General features: G+C 55.8%; 5 protein-coding genes across 5 annotated transcripts; 3 read left to right on the forward strand and 2 right to left on the reverse strand.

The window, feature by feature from the left end:
• Positions 1-4,398: 4,398 nt before the first annotated feature.
• Positions 4,399-5,158, forward strand: VTJ83DRAFT_6227 (uncharacterized protein; the record flags this gene model as incomplete). Its single annotated transcript, XM_071012915.1, has 2 exons — positions 4,399-4,795; positions 4,875-5,158. The coding sequence occupies 2 exons, from the start codon at positions 4,399-4,401 to the stop codon at positions 5,156-5,158; spliced, it is 681 nt and encodes a 226-aa protein (XP_070863854.1).
• Positions 5,159-6,277: 1,119 nt separating this feature from the next.
• VTJ83DRAFT_6228 (uncharacterized protein) lies at positions 6,278-7,144 on the forward strand (the record flags this gene model as incomplete). Its single annotated transcript, XM_071012916.1, has 3 exons — positions 6,278-6,329; positions 6,419-6,772; positions 6,855-7,144. The coding sequence occupies 3 exons, from the start codon at positions 6,278-6,280 to the stop codon at positions 7,142-7,144; spliced, it is 696 nt and encodes a 231-aa protein (XP_070863855.1).
• A 2,668-nt stretch (positions 7,145-9,812) lies between these two features.
• On the forward strand, positions 9,813-11,381 carry VTJ83DRAFT_6229 (uncharacterized protein; the record flags this gene model as incomplete). Its single annotated transcript, XM_071012917.1, has 1 exon — positions 9,813-11,381. One exon carries the CDS (start codon positions 9,813-9,815, stop codon positions 11,379-11,381), a length of 1,569 nt encoding a protein of 522 aa, XP_070863856.1.
• A 280-nt stretch (positions 11,382-11,661) lies between these two features.
• On the reverse strand, positions 11,662-14,186 carry VTJ83DRAFT_6230 (uncharacterized protein; the record flags this gene model as incomplete). The annotated part of the gene is made up of 2 exons (XM_071012919.1): positions 11,662-13,351; positions 13,960-14,186. The coding sequence occupies 2 exons, from the start codon at positions 14,184-14,186 to the stop codon at positions 11,662-11,664; spliced, it is 1,917 nt and encodes a 638-aa protein (XP_070863857.1).
• Positions 14,187-15,525: 1,339 nt separating this feature from the next.
• On the reverse strand, positions 15,526-16,342 carry VTJ83DRAFT_6231 (uncharacterized protein; the record flags this gene model as incomplete). The annotated part of the gene is made up of 3 exons (XM_071012920.1): positions 15,526-15,532; positions 15,768-16,006; positions 16,094-16,342. The coding sequence occupies 3 exons, from the start codon at positions 16,340-16,342 to the stop codon at positions 15,526-15,528; spliced, it is 495 nt and encodes a 164-aa protein (XP_070863858.1).
• Between the last annotated feature and the right edge of the window lie 1,386 nt (positions 16,343-17,728).

The following is a 17,728-nucleotide window of genomic DNA, read 5'->3' on the forward strand; positions in this document are numbered from 1 at the left end:
ATAATGAGTTAAAGCACCACCCAGATTTCTGCAACGGTTCGCAGAAGAGCATAAGTGACACTGGTCATGTTCTGGACCGGGACATTGAGGCGTTTCCGTGCCATCTTAGTTGATGGCCTTGCGTTATAACAGCCCTCTCACGTACCTACCTCACCTTCGGTGCCTACCTTATGAGGCGGTCATTGGCCCAGTCCTTGTGTTGCAGTAGCAGGTATATATGGTGCACTAGCTAATGGCAGCATTAGCGGATCCGTTTTTGCTGTCACACCTTGCAGTTGTTCGTCATTCACAGGTGACAACCTGCTACCCAGAGGACGGCAACGTCGCCAGTACGCACGAACATGATGAAACATGTTTCCCCAAAACGTAACCATAGAGAGGAAGAGAGCACAAGGGTCGTTCATGTGTGTTCACGGTGAGTCTCAATTTCTCGCTTATTTGGTTGAATGACACGCGGTCTACGGTTTTGCCAATATGACAGGTTCCTCCTGAGCGGTCCAGGCCTTGGCTGCTTTCATGGAGACCTATGTCCTGAACCCTATCGATTCCAGACGTACCAGCTATCCGACTCTTTTTGCTATGTCGGGTGTTATGTATTTGAACCGGGTCCAGAGCTCAGCGGTTCGACATACTCAGCAATAGTCCCATGTCTGCTGGCTGGGAGTATCTGGTACCCAACGATTATTCGGACCTGAAGCACCAGACGAATGGATACAGAAGCACTGCCCGTTGTGTGCTCGGAAGCGAGCTTGGCAGAGCCCTGGCCACACATCTTTCCCCAGGCGGTAAACAAGAGGGCTTCGTTCTGCAGGTGAGCACGACGGTAAAATGCCTACCTAGGTTATCCGGGAAAGAAGGCACGCTACCGGCGTCGAGGTTCAAGGCATCAGCGACAGGACCGGACATGCCGGTATTGTCTCGCTTCTTCCCGACACGGGGAGAGTCATCTTGTTTGCAGGCGTTTTTGATTCGGCTAAGCTGCTGCTCTCTCACGGAGTAAGATTTCGGGTGGTCGCTTAAGTGGCCCGCTGCCGGCATGATGCTAACCCGGAAGGCGGAATTGGACTGATGGACCAGCTGCATGGGTCAAGAACTCCACAATCAACGGACTGATCATGATCTCCGGCTCGAAGAATCAACAGATCGATGTATCTCCCGACCTGGGGCACGATTGCTTCACAAAGGTGCTTCTAAAGGACAGTTCAAGGGGAGGCTTCAACCGTTGGTGTTAACAAGACAGTCATGGAATCTGCCCTTGGGGACGTGGTCTTGTACAACTACGATGATGCCTGGACGGAGACTTTTTGTTAGCGACGCTAGGCCTTATCTGAGCTCGTTGCTGAGAGAGTTAAGTAGCCGGGCGTTGAAAAGCTGCTGACAGAAACGAAACCCCTTATGACTGGCCTTCTCGCTGAAGCAGCTTCAAGCATCGGCCCGAAGTCTTGCGAGACTCGGGTTTTGGATGCTGCAATTGTTGCAAGTTGTAAGAGATTGCCCAGGGAGCTGATGGCAGAGTGTATCTCAACACCTGCTGTTGCAGTAGCAGGTATATATGGTGCTGTGACAGGATCTATGGGGACTTATACCCTGGTCCTGAACCCCAGCAGGCATTCTGCCTGCTCAGACTGCCATTCTGGGCATCCATCGTGTATATAAGGAGCCTCCAGGAGAGGCATATTAGATAGTTGTTTTCTTCTTTTGAACAACAGCTTCCAACCACTCCTTTCCGCCGTATGCACTCTCACAGGTCCGGGCCATCACAGGTGCACTAGCTGATGGCAGCATCAGCGGATCCGTTTTTGCTGTCACACCTGCAAAATCTGGTTCGCGTCGAGGGAACTCCCAGCATCGAGTCAACATCCTCGAGTTCGACGGCCAACAGTCTACGAAACAACGAGAGAAGCCTTCATAGATACCACATGATACTTAGGTACCGGCTCCCTTTCGCGGGACCGCATGGCCATCACAGACAGCCCACCGCCATGGCTTCTACACTTCCATAGCTCCAGGACTTATACAATAGGGAGGCCGACATCAAAGGGGGTCGGCAGTCCTCGGGAAGCGTGGAAGGATGCGGCAAACTTGACAGGATCACGCCCATTTCCAACTTCGCTACGGATGCCATTGTCGATTTGGCGGGCACTAATTATGAGATCCCCAGTTCCCTCGGCTTGGTGACTCTCGCGACGTGGCGCACAAATGACCACTAGTGTCGACAAAAAAACTCCACTGACCCTGCTCGCTAACCCCAACATTTGCAGAGGTATGACACAGCACTGCGCTCGTTCTTGTTTCTTAGCACGGCGCGTGAGATTCTGACATGGATGCCCATAGGCACTGCCAAGATCGGGCCCGAAGGATGGATGGACAGGAGGCACTTTGTGGTGGATCTGTACACCAAGACGCACGGCACGGACAACAATCTTGTACTGCGTAGTTGATGCTTCCACCCTCCCTGGCTACGTTCCCGAAAACCCGTCGGCCGTGACCTATTGTCATTGTAGTGGAGCATGCGGTGGATAAGATCTTGGCATTGCCGGCAAGGAAAAGGTAGGCTGTATCACAGTGTTTGGCTCAAGCTTGGTTGGGTACAAATAGGAGGAGGGGCGGATGAGATGAGCGGGGGGAGGGGGGTGTTCAACTAAGCGGCAAGCACATGAGCCCCGAACTTGGGATTCTTCCTACTTGTGTAGCTGAGGTAAACAGTTGCCTCTATGGCTCCTGGAACTACACATTCATTTCAGTACTTAAATCTATGCTGGAGCCCCGAGAATGAAAATGGATCATGATGTCTTGTCTTACGCCTTCATCTCAGATCCGTTGGAAGCTGGGCTGCAAATGTAAATATGGACCGGCCCTTGAGAGGGAAGGTATATAGGTCAGGAAGCAGGTGACTACCACTCGGGTTCTCGGCGGGCTCCAGAGTCCCGCTGCTGACTTCTCAACGGCTGTGCATATACACAGTACTTCGTACCTAACGGCCACGCCCGGGGTAGATGTGACAAAGGCCTGATTCAGCAAAGTTCTGCCACTTAGCATGTCGTCCCCCCACAAGACTAGCGACGGGAACAACTGGGCTGGAATGTTCTGCCCCACACTCCCGGATCTGTGGCCCGACACTGGGTCTCGGCATGGAAGCCGTTGAGATGTTGGACCCGGGAGGCTCGGCCGATATAGGACTGCTGGGCCAAGGGCGTGGCTTGACTGCTGAGACGTGCAGATAGATGAACGATTAATACTCGTGCGCAAGAAAACAAGCAACAAAGACTTGCCTGGCCTGCTCGGGATACCCTGTTAAGCCCTTTGAATGCCCAATGTGATGACCGACGTTGCTGGCGCGTTCCTCGGCGCGTAACAGGAGAGCTTTGGAATGCCGGAGTGGGCCTGGAAACTAGGAATGGCATCGCCCACGGCCAGTACAATACCAGGGAAGGGAGGATAGGCCCATCTGACTATTGCTATGGCGTCTGGCCTTGGAGACCTGGAGGTCAACAGCCGCACGGATCGACTTCCGCAGAGATCATGGCAGTGGCGAGTGCGCTCTGTAAACAAACAAGGCGCCGAGAAAAAGAAGAGTGTTGGCGGACTTGGTGATCCTCAGATTGTCAAGGCACGGACCGATCTCGAAACCCCGGTCGATGGCTACCAGGAAGCCCGCGAACATGGATGCATGTTACGGTGGTGGAGTGGCAAGGAGCGGTGTGTAGTATTCTGTTGGGATGACATGCCGAACGGCCTTCGACGACGTTATTTGTCGCAAGCGCTGTTGCTATAATCATGGTAATAAACAGAGCAAACCCGGGAAGGTCATCAGGGGCGAGCGGCAGTCGGGCCAGCGGCATGCATCGAGGTCCAACCAACTCTTGCATAACGTCTGGAGAGATGACGCACACTTCTTTTGTGAAGGTGATGAGCATTTGTCAAGCCCCTGTGGAACTTCGCTTGACTTCGTCGTCATGCACCCCGCAACCGCTTCAACCGCTTCAACAGGGATGCGTTCTGGGGCCCCACGGGACACGTGAATCCGGAGCTCGGAGCCGTTAATGTTGATGGAGATTATGCACAATACTAGCGTCGCATGTAAGTGGTGAATCTGCTTTTAACCGGCGGGACAAGGCGGCAGGCGGCTCCTCAACCCCAGGTCAGGCAGTTCTCGAAGGTCGCATCCGGGAATGGAACGTTGTGCCAAGAAGAAAAATTCGGCCCATTAGGTCGCGGAGGCTGCTCGATCTGGAGGGAGGAATCGCAAATACCGAACGAGGGCTTTCATGCCCCGGAGGGAGGAGAGACAAAGATGGGCTATAAAACGGCGCCCGCGGCGGGCATGCCTGGGGGGACACGGAGCTCACCACAGCCAAGTCGAAGACCACCATCGACAAGCAGTCCTCGTCCTTCACCATGCTGCCCAACGTTCTCCTCCTCCTGGGCACTGCCCTGGGCGCCACCGCCCACTACACCTTCCCTAGGATCAACCAGGGCAGCAACTGGCAGCACGTCCGCCGCGCCGACAACTGGCAGGACAATGGCTTCGTTGGCAACGTCAACTCGCCCCAGATCCGGTGCTTCCAGAACCGCCACCAGGCCGCCCCGGCCACCCTGAACGTCACCGCCGGCTCCACGGTGACCTACCACGCCAACCCCAACGTCTACCACCCGGGTCCCATGGCCTTCTACCTCGCCCGCGTGCCCGACGGCCAGGACATCAACTCGTGGCAGGGTGACGGTGCCGTGTGGTTCAAGATCTACCACGAGCAGCCCACCGGCCTGGGCCAGTCGCTCAGGTGGGGCAGCGATGGTACGTGCCTCCCCTCAAGCCCATCTAGCCTCCTCTTGATTTTGCCAGATCGCTGACCCCAACCCTCGCGGGTATACAGGCAAGAGCTCGTTCCAGGTCCAGATCCCCCGCTGCATCAGGTCTGGCTACTACCTTCTCCGTGCGGAGCACATCGGCCTTCACAGCGCCGGCAGCCCGGGTGGCGCTCAGTTCTACATCTCTTGCGCTCAGATCGCGGTCTCTGGCGGCGGCAACACCGAGCCTCCCAACAAGGTTTCGTTCCCTGGTGCTTACAGCGCGTCCGACCCCGGCATCCAGATCAACATCTACTGGCCCGTCCCCACCTCGTACAGGAACCCCGGCCCGCCGGTCTTCCAGTGCTAAGCGGACTCGGGATGAAAGGAAGGCGGATGTGAGCAGACCTGTCAATATACAGCTCCTTCTGCTGATGTCACTGCTCCGGGGACATGGAGCATCCAAGGAGTAGGATTGGTGGATGACACTCCCTGGCGAAATATTTCATGTACATAGCTATATTTTGCATCGAACATACTGCATTCATGCATCCTGGCCATCGTCCCCAGCGCAACCTACAGTACCCTAATCTGCTCGTGACCTTCCACAGCTGTGGAGAGATATGTGCGTGACGTAGATGGAAGCAAGGATGTATCATGTCTCTGTAACTATACCTACTGAAAGTTGCGAAGGGATACTGGATACTAGCAACGGTTTGCATCGTGTAGAGGTGCCCAGTAAAAGCACCTTGCTCTATGTCACAGTGCTATCACACGCTGTTGGCAAAAGCTTGGATAGGTGGTACATCGGTCGATCTAGGATGCTAAGGAAGAAGACGCAGAAGAACAGTTGGAAACAGAGATCCTGTGGTAGCCAGGAAATCCACTTCACGGCGTTGGTCCTTGGCAACGATAATGACTTGCTTGCTAGAGATTCGGTATCCCGTTGAAGGTTGATGGAGGCGAGCCAGGGGGCCTGATGGTAGGAGGTGGAGGGAGGGCGCTGGTGCGACCAGAGAGATGACGATAGGGCGGGGAAGTCGACTATGCACCCCGGAAAAACAGGCGTGTGCCGAAACGCCTAATATAACTTAATATCAACCATCTTCCACTGTCGTCTTGTGACAGCCAGATTTGGAATGCCCCAGACTCCCGGCAGTTGTCCACGGGGCTTGTACAATTCTAGCATGCCCAATGACCCAAAACTTCAAGAGATGACGTCCCAAACAGGCAACCGATGCTGTTCCGGGTGGTTCCGGTTGCTTCCAACCCAAGAATCCATTCATAGCGCCGAGAGGTGGCGCATGATATTGATTCACTTACACGGAGTGTCATGGAGGTTCTTAGCGCCGTGGCTACAGGACTATAAGAGGAGAGTCGCTGGCCAAAGAGCATTCGGGGCGGAGCGTGTGTTAGACTGAGCGAACCTCCTCGCAGCCTTGTGGAAGCTCGATCCCTGGAAGTTGGTTCACGAATTTCAAAGCCCACAATGAAGGTGCTCCCGGGAATTCTGCTCGCAGCCACGGCTGCTCAGGCACACTGTACGTCCCTAACCTCTCCTTAGGCGCTTAGCCTATGTTCGAGGTGGACCCGAAAATCGAGTCAGGCACATGCTGACAGGCGTTTGCAGACACCTTCCCAAGACTCGTCGTCAACGGGGTGCCCGAGGAGAGGGAATGGTCCGTCACTCGGATGACCAAGAACCACCAGAGCAAGCAGGGCATCGAGAACCCGAGCAGTGGCGACATCCGCTGCTACAGCTCCCAGACAGCCCCTAACGTGGCAACGGTGCCCGCTGGCTCTACCATTCACTACCTCTCCACCCAGCAGATCAACCACCCCGGCCCGACTCAGTACTACCTGGCCAAGGTCCCCGCCGGCCAGTCGGCCAGGACGTGGGACGGCTCCGGCGCCGTCTGGTTCAAGATCGCGACCAGCATGCCCGAGTACGATCAAAACAGGCAGCTCGTCTGGCCCGGTCACAGTAAGGAGCCACGCCCCAAGCATATACCCCAAGTGAGGATAGCAGGAGTGTGAACGGTCCCTGACCACATCCATCTTACCAGACACCTACCAAACCATCAACACCACCATTCCTACCAACACCCCCAGCGGCGAGTACCTCCTCCGCGTCGAGCAGATTGCCCTGCACATGGCTAGCCAGCCGAACAGGGCCCAGTTCTACATCTCGTGCTCCCAGATCCAGATCACCAACGGCGGCAACGGCACTCCGGGCCCGCTCGTGGCTTTCCCTGGCGCGTACAGGAGCAACGACCCGGGCATCCTGGTCAACCTGTACAGCGGCATGCAGCCTTCGCAGTACCAGCCTCCTGGACCGGCCGTGTGGCGCGGTTAAGGGACGAGGGTGGCTTTGAAGGGGGGCTTGGTTTGAAGTCTGTTGAGCGATGCGTTTAACAGCGTTGAGGAAGTGGGTGATGCCGTCGATGGAGACATCGGCGTGCTTGGGGTACGTGAGGATGGTGATGCAAGACCCTAGGAAGTCTGGGCGCGAGGATGACGGCCTGAGGTGCCGCCCGTAAGTATCGAGGCTGAACATGATAGCTCGGTGAATAAAGGCAGTCCACATATGGATGGTTTCGAGTCTTGTCTAATACTTATGAAGAGGCGTTGATTCGGATTGATTTGCTTTTCGGTCAACTTGCTCTCTCGTTCGGCATGGTGGATTTGGCTGGGCGTGAACTCCATCCCACATTCACATGGATGTACGCTTGAAAGAAGATATGGATTTAGAGAAGGCCATGGCCAGAGACAACAAAAGTGCCTCCTACCTTACCTTACCTGGCGATCTGTCGTGTTTGACGGCCCATCGCAAAGTCACGTGATCCGATCCTAGGCTTCATGCACCCAGCCAACTCGTACGTAGTTCATTGCTTGCCTGAGCTACCTAGTGTTGCCGACCAGGCACTTGTGACGTGCCAACCTTCGGCCATCCAGGCTGAACTTCTTTTCCGTTTTGGCTTGCATTTTTCCATTGCTTCTACCTGACTACCTACCTACCCTACATACCTAGGTTCCCAGGACATCAATGCATGGTCCATCGCCCGGCATGAGCCTCAACAAGTTGCCGGACGAGCTTGTGGTTGAAATAGCCAAACACCTCATACCATGCCTCCATGGATGTCTTGACACCTACCGCACCGTCCGCATTACCTCTGATGATGGTCTCCCTCTTTTGGAGGCGAGTGCCGCCTTGCTCGCTCTCACAAGAGCCAACCGTCGATTCAACTCCATTGCAAGGCGCTTCCTTTATCAAACCGTTAACATTCCTAATTTGAAAGTCCTTTATCGTCTCTTGAGGACCTTCCTCGAAGCGCCCCACTTAGCAGAGCTTGTACGAGAGATCGTCATTTTCTCGGATGAAGATGATCCATGTTGGTGTTTTCACTGCGTTGACCCTTCCTGGACCGAAAGCGCCAGGGAAGAAGTGGCGTCGGCCCTGGAAAGGACCGAGGCCAAAGACTTTGTACGCCGCCTCATACGCGACTTTCCCGAACTATCCACACGGCTAAAGTCCGCTCGGGGAGAGGCGGCTTGTGTACTGCTCCTTCTTCTAGCGTCCAATGCCACAGCCCTCCACTTAACCTTGCCAGACGACGAATATGGCGAGTACCTTCTTTTGTCGGAGGCCTTTGCCGCCTCCGCGACATCATCGACGAACGGGGGCCAGGTTTCTCTTCTACCACGGCTTGAAAGGCTTCGTCTCGTTTCAGAACCGGAGAATCATCACACCAGCCTCCCGGCCGATGTCCTGCACAATTTAATGAGGGGCCGTCGAGTCAAGCACGTCGAACTGTGCGGGCCATACTGCTGGATTGAGACGCATTTGAACGCGGATGTGTGGACAACTGTCGAGACCCTGCGTGTTGAGTTCTTTACCACCGGCGAATGGTGGTACGAGCTATGCAGGGACGCTCGCCCCCCGCTGAGGCTGGTCGACATCAGGCCTGCCCCTTTTCTCTGCTATACAGCAGCCTCGTCCCAGCACTGGACTGCGCCTGGACTCAACGAGGCCCTGAGCTTCTGTAAGGAGACGCTGCAGATTTTGCGCCTGGGTAACGGCGGGAACATGGACGGCGACGAACCCGGACCCCAGGTTGGACCCCAAAGAAGGCTCACCTGCCTTTCCTCAATGGCGGTTCTCAGTGAGCTTGCCATAACGGTGCAGCTATTGTTCACTGGGATGAAGGATAAGGAGAGCAGCCGTATTTGTACTAGGCTGCCGCCATCGCCCCGAAGACTGCAGCTTTACGAGCGCTTCCCTTCCCAGGCGTCCCACGACTGCTGGATGGATACGGTCCATGACCCAGAGCAAGGTTTCGTCGAGCGTGCGTGAAATGGCCCACCATATGAAGAGTTGGTGAAGCGAGCTTTGCGGCATCTTGCTTTTCAGAGCGCGGAACGGCTTCCCCGATTGGAAACAGTATTGTTCACACGAAGTAAGGATGTCCAGGAAACCTTTGTCGTCGGCCCAGAGTTGGATAGAAGCGGTACTTGGGCGCCAGACGATGGTGATCCATCTCGCATGGCGTTCCGCTTTTCGCCGGTGAGGATGATGACGTCTTTGGAGGACGTCGCTGCAGGTGTAGATAGCCAGGCAAGCTAGCTTTCTGGACGTTTCAGCCTCCTGTCAATGGGTAAAATAACTACGGACACAAGGTTCTGTGACCAGCTCGAGGGTCAAGATGATGACAAGCCCTCCAAGCGTTGAGCGTTGACGGTGCCATTTGGGTGTCATGACCGGACCCTGCAATCTGTCGCTGTTGCTCCCCTAACCCTCCGCACCCCAACCCCTGACACACCTCAGGTACGGGCTCAGCTTTCGGTGCCTCAAGCACCCAGCTGACTGATTCAATCTCCCAACCTTGCCTGCCACTGCGTACTTGAAAACTCAGTTTTCCTCACAAATTCAGGGCTTCTAACCCCGCAGGTAGATTCCCCGTCCCTGCCCGGTTTTGTTTTCGGATTCCACGACGGCCAATTATTACCTCCCCACCCCACCCAACATGAGTCTCGGCTTGCTCAATCTCCCCGACGAGCTTTTGCTCAATATCTCCAAGAGATTCGTCTCCAATCTGCCAGCCCCTTCATACAGCAGACAACACTGTGCCACCCACGAAGACGACCTGATCATCGGGACACGTCTCGCCCTGCTCGCTCTGACGAAAACATGTCGACGGCTGAACGCCATCGCAACTCCCACCTTGTACCAGAACATTCGCGTTCAGGATTTCAAGACGCTGTACCGTCTCGTCAATACTCTGCTCGAAGAACCATACTTGGCAAAGTATGTGAGAGCTTTGGGCATCTTCATCAACATACTGTGGTCCACGAGCAGAGAAACGAACAGCGTGGCCTGCAGGACCCTGATCCAGACTTTGATGTCCGACAATGCCGGTCGCCTTTACCGTCATTTCACCGAGAATGCCCGCCCTTTCAGCGGCCTTTTCCAGTTTCGAAGTGCTCTCCGCAACGCCCTTGGCAACAAGGGAAGAGTGTCCCTGGTATACTTTCCAGAGGCGATGTGCCTTCTGCTGCTGATCTTCACTTCCAATCTCGATACGCTGCACTTAATCTGTCCTGACTGCCCTCATCTTATCGGAAACTTTGACTTTTTGACATGGGCAATTGCCGACGCCGGTCGATCCCCGGTGGATGGACAAGAGGGGATCCTCCCTCGGCTCAGAACACTACGTCTTATCGCGGACCCCGTGCGCAACGAAGCGATGATCAAGCCAATGGAGCCAGAATCTTTTATGCAAGGACGGGTGCTCAAACACGTCGAGCTCTACGGGCCGTCTCTGCTGGAATCCTATATAGACACAGTCCCAAATCCCCAAGCGTGGGCGGGCTTGTGGAAGGATGTCGAGACACTGCGCATTGAGGACGCATACATCGATGCCGCCTGGCTGTATCGCCTCTGCGTGGAGGCCCGGCCGCCGCTGAAGCACCTAGAGATTCGGAATTCGCCTTGCCAGAAGGACCTCGAAGAGGACTCACGCCAGGTAGATGGGGGGTTAAACGAGGTTCTGAACCTCTGCAAGGCCACGCTCCAAATCCTCCGCGTCGACTTGGACCATGGCCCCGGGGACGAGCCCAACCTTGGCCCCCAGGGAAAGCTCACGTGCATCGCCTCGATGGATGCGCTCAAGGTCTTGAGCATTCAGACGAGGCACCTTTTCGATTCTTTGCATGACATGGCGGAGAGCAACGGCTGCATTCGCGATAGAATACCGCCGTCGCTCGAACAGCTACACCTCCTCGAGTATGCGGACGCCTGCTCGGAAATAGACCCTTGGGATCCTCCCGAGTCTTTGGATGACATAGGCGATGACGACTGGTACGGGAACTGGGTAGCAAAAGGCTTGCTGGAGCTAGCCTTTGACAGCGCGGAGCGGCTCCCTCGTCTGGAGAGGGTGTCGCTATCCGTATCCACATTTTACTGTGACAGTTGGAAAGGTTTCCTTGCCGCTCTTGATGCGAGAGTTACCTTTATCTGGGAAGTATTGGAAGACCCTGCGTCTGTCGCGAGAATGTCGCTCTCACTGAAGAGATCCAAGGGTCATCTCGTGTGACCGAAGCTCGTCAGGTCATGCCGCGTCATGAACGGTGTTACGAGAAGCTGCAAAGGTACGCAAGTAGCCTCATCAAGTCACGAAGAGGCAGGCCTGTAACTCTGAGGAGTGAAAGGTGGGCGAGGCGGATGAGTTGGCTTTTGGATTCATGTACTATTACTTGAAGCCTGGAATAGAAAACGTTGGTGGCTTGAGGACCGCAGTCTCCATGTTCTCCCGCCCCGAAGCCAAAGATGGTAATAATTATAGTAGCCCTTGTTCATTTGACCTCCGGAATGGCTCATGCTTGCTCACTCCTCTGACCGTTTGGATCTCGTGGCACAAAATCGTCGCCGTTGCAACGAGCTGTTGTGGCATCTTTTTCAAGTTGATCACCATCCTCCGAGACAATCGTCGCCTCCCACAGGGCCGCACTCTCCAACAAGTCCCTGCCGAGCTGTCTCTGCAGGCTCGTCATCTTGTCGACAAGATGCGAGGTGGCGATGTCCTTGGGCCCCCAGACGACCAGGGCGATGGACGCGGCGCGCTCCAACCAACTGATGCACTGCTCCAGATCCCCTCGGCGCTGGTGGATCTCGGCAAGATCCTCCATGGCGTGGGCGGCGATGCCGTCCTGGTAGAACGACGGCGCCTCCCCGGGCCTCCTCGGCGGCCGCGTGACGACCGACATGCAATGCCCCAGCGCCATGTCCGCGTCGCCCGTCAGCATGTAAAAGTGGGCGAGCTCGTTTTCGACGGAGCGGACCTGGTCCGACTCGGCGCCGAACACGGGGCGGCTCGCGTGGAGCAGCTCCGTGGCGATCTCGAGCCCGGCGCGGTACTCGCCGCTGCGGCGAAGCAGCGTGGCAAGGGAATCGAGGAGCTTGAAGGTGATGGCGCGGGAGCGCTGGAGGCGGCGGTTGAAGATGTCGAGCATGCACTGCAGGCTGCGCCGGGAAATCTCCTGGTTGCCCTCGTCCTTCTGGAGCTCCTGGCAGATCTGCGTGATGGGGTGGTTGGGGGAGAGGGCCCGTTGGGCCTCGCTGGTGAGGAAGCGGAGGAGGATGTTGCGGAGCTCCGGCCGCGCGCGCGTGTTGACCGGGGACAGAGTGGCGAAGAGGTTGCGGAGGAAGTCGAACGGCTGGGAGGTCATGGCCGCGGCGGCTAGCTGGCCTGCTTCGGCAAAGGTGGACCATGCTCGTCGGTCGGGCCGCAGGTCGTCGTCTTCTTTGGAGTTGATGGAGATCTTGACGAGGTAGATGGCGTTTTTGATGGTGCTCCAGTACCGCGTCGACTCTTGCGGCGATCGGTGCCCGAGGTAGTCGTCTGGAACCGCACCCTCGGGGATGTGCGACAGCTGCCAGTCGTAGTACTCGTCGAGCTTGCGGCTGATGATGCTCATGGTCCGTGTTTGCGGATCTAGGCATAGGGACCCCTGAGGGGTCTGGAACAGATGTTGTAACTGGGACTGGTAAGCGATCATATTGGGGCTCTGGGGAGCAGGCAGGGCTGCTGCTGATGAGCCTCGTTGCTCTTCCTCCTCGGATGGCTGTGGGCTTGACTCGGGTGTCATGCAAGGTGTGTCGACCAGAGAGAAGGGTTCTTGAGGGGGACTCAAGAGCTGCGCCCACCTCGGGGCGGAGGTCGTGTTTTGAGTGGCATCTTCATGCTTGATCAAGTCTGAAATGCTGATGCTCCGGCGCATATGCCGGCTTGGTTCGGAAACGGGCGGAGAGGGAACGCCTTGGGCTGCCGAAGAGGTGGGGAGTTGGCTCATCGGCGACGTATGCTGCAGGTCTTGCTGGCTGACTCTCGCAACCTGTGCCGGCTTGCGCAGGCCATCTTGGCCGGAGCCGTCAGGACCTCCTGAGCTTCTGGATGGCAGGGACGCAGGGGACATTCGGGCCCGCCGTGCTGCCCGGATACGCTCATCGCCGTTGGAATTTTTGAACACGTTCCACTCTCGGAAGCGCTTGTCGTACATGCGTTTGCTGTCTGGAGAATCAGCGAGCCGAACCAAAGTCATGGTCTAAGAGGCCAGAGGGGTGGATGAGGCTTAGGAAGAGGCTGGGACAGTGGGAAAGTGACAGGTAGTAAGCAGAACAGCAAGACCGGTGCAAGGGCTCTGATGGGAGAATCCTTCAGATCTGAGGTAGAACTGAGCATGCCGTTCCGCAGCAGAGCGTTGGAAAGTTGGAGCTTTAATGAAACAAACACCCTGGGGCCTGGCATGGCACAACAGCGACTTGGCGGTGGCCAACGCCGGCTCGCTGGGGTCTAGAGGTCGTTTCTGCAGCGTGGTCCGGCGAGCAGCCGGCGACATTATGGTGCATACGCCACACCAAAGGGGAATGTAGCTCCCGGAGATGAATGTTGCGTAACCATGGCGCAGCCAATATCCCGCCCAGAATAAGTCGATGCTTCATAGAGGTGGTATCCATCGCGAGTAGTTGCGAGTGTGTAGATTCTAATGCATTGCTTGGAGGGAGGGGGAGAGTGATAGGAAGAGCAGGCCAGCACAGAGAGAGAGAGAGAGAGGGGAGGGGGAGGGGGGGGGGGACATGAGATGAAGGTGATCGATTGTTCGTTGAGGACGTACCTTGCTAAGAAGCCATGTTGGGTTCTCATGATCTCGCTGACTTTCTTCAGCGGATACTGCCTGTAGAGTCTGATGATGGTCTCCCGGTGTGTCTCCCATTCCCTGGCTGTTGGACCTTGAATCGTGCGGGATTGTCTGTCAACAATGACATCGGTGCTGGCCATGGTCCGGATGGCGGCAGCGGGTATCGGATCCGCTGTCGACCTGTGTGTCTCCAGTGTCGACATGATGATAGAGGATGGGAGAGGCGCAGTGTTGGCCTCACTAAGCCAAGCGGACGCTACTGCAAGGTTCTTTGGGATGCCTGTCATGTCGGGGAGAGCTGGACCCGCGGTTGGTGCTAAAGCCATAATCCACGCTTCGAACATCAGAGAGGGCAAGACAGCAGGAGCGGAGTCTTCAGACAAAAGCACGAGCCTACGCAGCAGTTTCTTATGTGAAATGCGATGGATGCCAGTGATGGTTCGAGTTGGATAGTCGTGAATTCCCGGAGTGACTGAGTTGCTGACACCTGGGGCGTGAGAGCGTGGTTGACCGTCATCATCAGAGGTTCGTGGCGGCGCAGCATCAAAAAGAACCCTGCAGTATGTCGCTCATGCTGACGCCAAGTCGGCTGTAAGCCGTACCAGTGCCGCCATTGGTCTCGAAAACGAACACCGGCTGCCCGGAAATGCCTTTGTTCAGCATCATGGGTCCCACGGACCGCTTCAGGTTCCTACTTCAGGCTGTGTTTGGGATCCGGGTTTGAGGTGTCGGCGGCGGGGATGGCTGACACCCTGAGGGAACCGTAGGATTCAGCCCCCAGGAAGGCTAACCACCTACAAGAACCAGCAAGGCAGGCGGCAAGGTCGGTCTTATTCTTGGTTTCAGAGTTCAAGGATTCAAGCTCCAAGTGCTTTTCCGAGCCAACGTGATAGCAGGAATGCGGAAGAGGCACGAGATATTTATCAAGGACGCCGTCCACAACACGAAGTCCAACAATGGAGATGGCCCCGAACAAGGCATTGATTCTTTTTTCTGCCGCTGTGTTTACAACCTTGCACGAGGCAGAGCCTTTCTTTGACCCCGGGGTGCGATCATCATCCGGTTTTTTCCCAAACGCCGTACGGCTGGATGCCAAACTTATCATGAAAATTCTATTTTCCACCTACGTTGATTATGCCTGGTGTCGGGGTTGACGAGCAGATTGGAGGTAAGTATGAGGACAAGGACGAGGACGAGACGAGGACGAAAAAAAAAGGTATTAATTACTTAGGGCTGCCGACTGTCCACAAGTCCGGCAAGCGTCTTCATTACTGGGCATCTGAGGATTGAAGTGACAGGACATAGGCTGAGAAGCAGGATGCCAGTGACAGACAAGAAGAGACGAGAATAGAACGCACAAACCATTGCAAGGTGGATGGTATTAATGGATGATATGGTGCAACCTGGAACCAAGTGCCGTTGAGGACCTTGACTAATTCGTCCCGGACTAACAAAATGCCAGACTCTTGAAAATGCAGACTGCCTGACCGACCCAACACCGTCTAGAACTCCATGAGATTCTGAAGCCCACTTGATACGATTTCAAGACCTGGGCACCGTGAAATTTTCTATCGCTCTCCAATTAGTCGAGTAAATCTTGACCCTCTTTGTAGTTCTTTCTCGCATCGAAGACAACCGTGGCTAACGCAGTCGTTCTAGTGGAGGCCATGGTGAGCATCGCATCTTCATGACGCCACTGAAAGGGGGGTGACATATGCCAAGAAGGCAGGCGATCGACAAGAAGGGGGAGGGCCGGGGGAGAAATAGAAAGATGTACGACGTACCCCTGAATATATGTGCATATGAACGGCGCAATCAGAGCACCGTAGTCAGACGTCTTGACGCTCAAGGTGAAGGCCAGACCGACGCTGGCGCAGGCCAGGAGGACATTGAGACAACAGCCAAAAAAGGTCACCACCTGCTTGCGCCAGTGTTGCTCTCCTTCGGTGAGCGTGATCCGATTGGGCTCTACCGCCAGGAGAAAGACGAACAGGGTGATGTTGAAGATGAACCCGAGCATTCCCTGGGGACAAGCACGCCGTAAGCCTCCGAGGACCCAGACCCTCTCTGAGCATGCAGAGCTATGACCAGAGGCGAGGAGAGTTCTTACCACCAAGAAGCATGCCTTGAGAAGGATGTGGCTGGCCGCATCAAAGGTGAAAGGGCTTTGTGAGACAAGGCCTGGGACCGAGACGCACCGGTTGCTGTCGGTCAGTGCCGGGGTAGCCCATCGCACTGACCGGGTGCTTCTTCCGAGGTCATAGATGTAGCTGACCGCCACGGCAACCATGAGATTGAGGTGGACCAGGATACAGGCCACGTGCATCAGCTTCCAGCATAGTTGCGTCGTTCGGTACATGATGGAGAAGGATGCCGGGATATGCGGGTATGCAGGGAGGCGGTATGATGACAAGAAGAAGAATCCGACAATGATCTTGGGACAGGGGGCAGGATCCTCAAACCCAATTCACGGGACCAAGGATATGCGGAGCCAGATGGAGGCCGCCGTCGTCATCGATGACACTGGCAGGCAGGTACGTGATGGCTGCTTCGGCGGTTGGTTATATGCCAGCTCACCGAATAGTCTTTGGAGAGATTTCCATCGTTCCTCGTACGTGGCGTTATCTCAGACCCTATTATTACCGCTTTATCTGACACGAGATTCTGCCTTAAAAATCACAGGCGTGCAAGCGCATGATTTGGATCAGGCAGAGTACCCCCAACTATGATCGTAAAATCTGGGAACACGATGACGGCCCGGCCTACCATGGCGGGAAGGTGAGCAGCCGAGAGGCTGGGATGGGGATGGCACTAAGAGGGTTCAAGTTGACGCTGCTGGCAGCTGTGGCGGTGTGTAAGCTCAGCAACAAGATGAGATGGGCGGGGAGTGTTTAGGCGGTCATGTAATTACAGACCATAATCAGCCTCTTCCTTCTTATTCATTACCAGCACCTTGTCTGCAGCGAAAAACAGCCAACGACGACCAGCCGACTGGGACAAGCCACAACCTGCAGAGTTATCCCAAATGAACTGACACGTCCCATGGGAATGCACCATTGTCAGCACAGGTGAAGCGTACCCGCCATGCATGTGCCTCGGTATCTAGGCCCCTTCACTCAGGTACTGCGTAGGTAGGTATTGTGGCAGCACTGTGGTGGGACTAGCTCCGTGCTGGAAGACCCTGTCGCAAGCGTTTACGGGAGCCAACGACCCGGAAAGGGTGTTCCAAGTGAACGTTACATGAACGCTTCTCACCCGTGACCTGGGGTTTGGCCCGGAAGATGACGAGCCAAGGAATTACACAGTACACTACGGCGTCGCTCGGTCTCCTCCGTGAAGAGTCCATCCTCAGACGGGGGGTATCGGGAATCCGAACGGGCGATCGGCGGACTGCCCGGCGTCTCCACCTCGAACCGACGATGGGGCCGAGGGGGCCCGGGGCTGAGCTCGCCCCAAGAGGAAAAAGTTCCTTGAAGGAGGCTCTCTCGTCTTACTCATACACGTCCTTGTGACGCCATGACGGAACTCCGACACGACGAGACGGTACAGCAAATAGCAGAGCTACGAAGGGCCCAATATGCGTTGGTGTTCGCGTATCCTCGCTCACGGCCGTGTTTTAGAGGGCCCATCTCACCGTGCCCCCAAACTTTGGTCGGCCAAGCATCAGGAAGGGCACGTCCGCAGCCACGCACGCAGGAGGGCCCTCGCGTGACAACACGGCGTAGCATCCCGGATTCAAAACGGC

Source organism: Remersonia thermophila, chromosome 6 (genome assembly GCF_042764415.1).
Source record: "Remersonia thermophila strain ATCC 22073 chromosome 6, whole genome shotgun sequence".
NCBI lineage: Eukaryota > Fungi > Ascomycota > Sordariomycetes > Sordariales > Chaetomiaceae > Remersonia > Remersonia thermophila.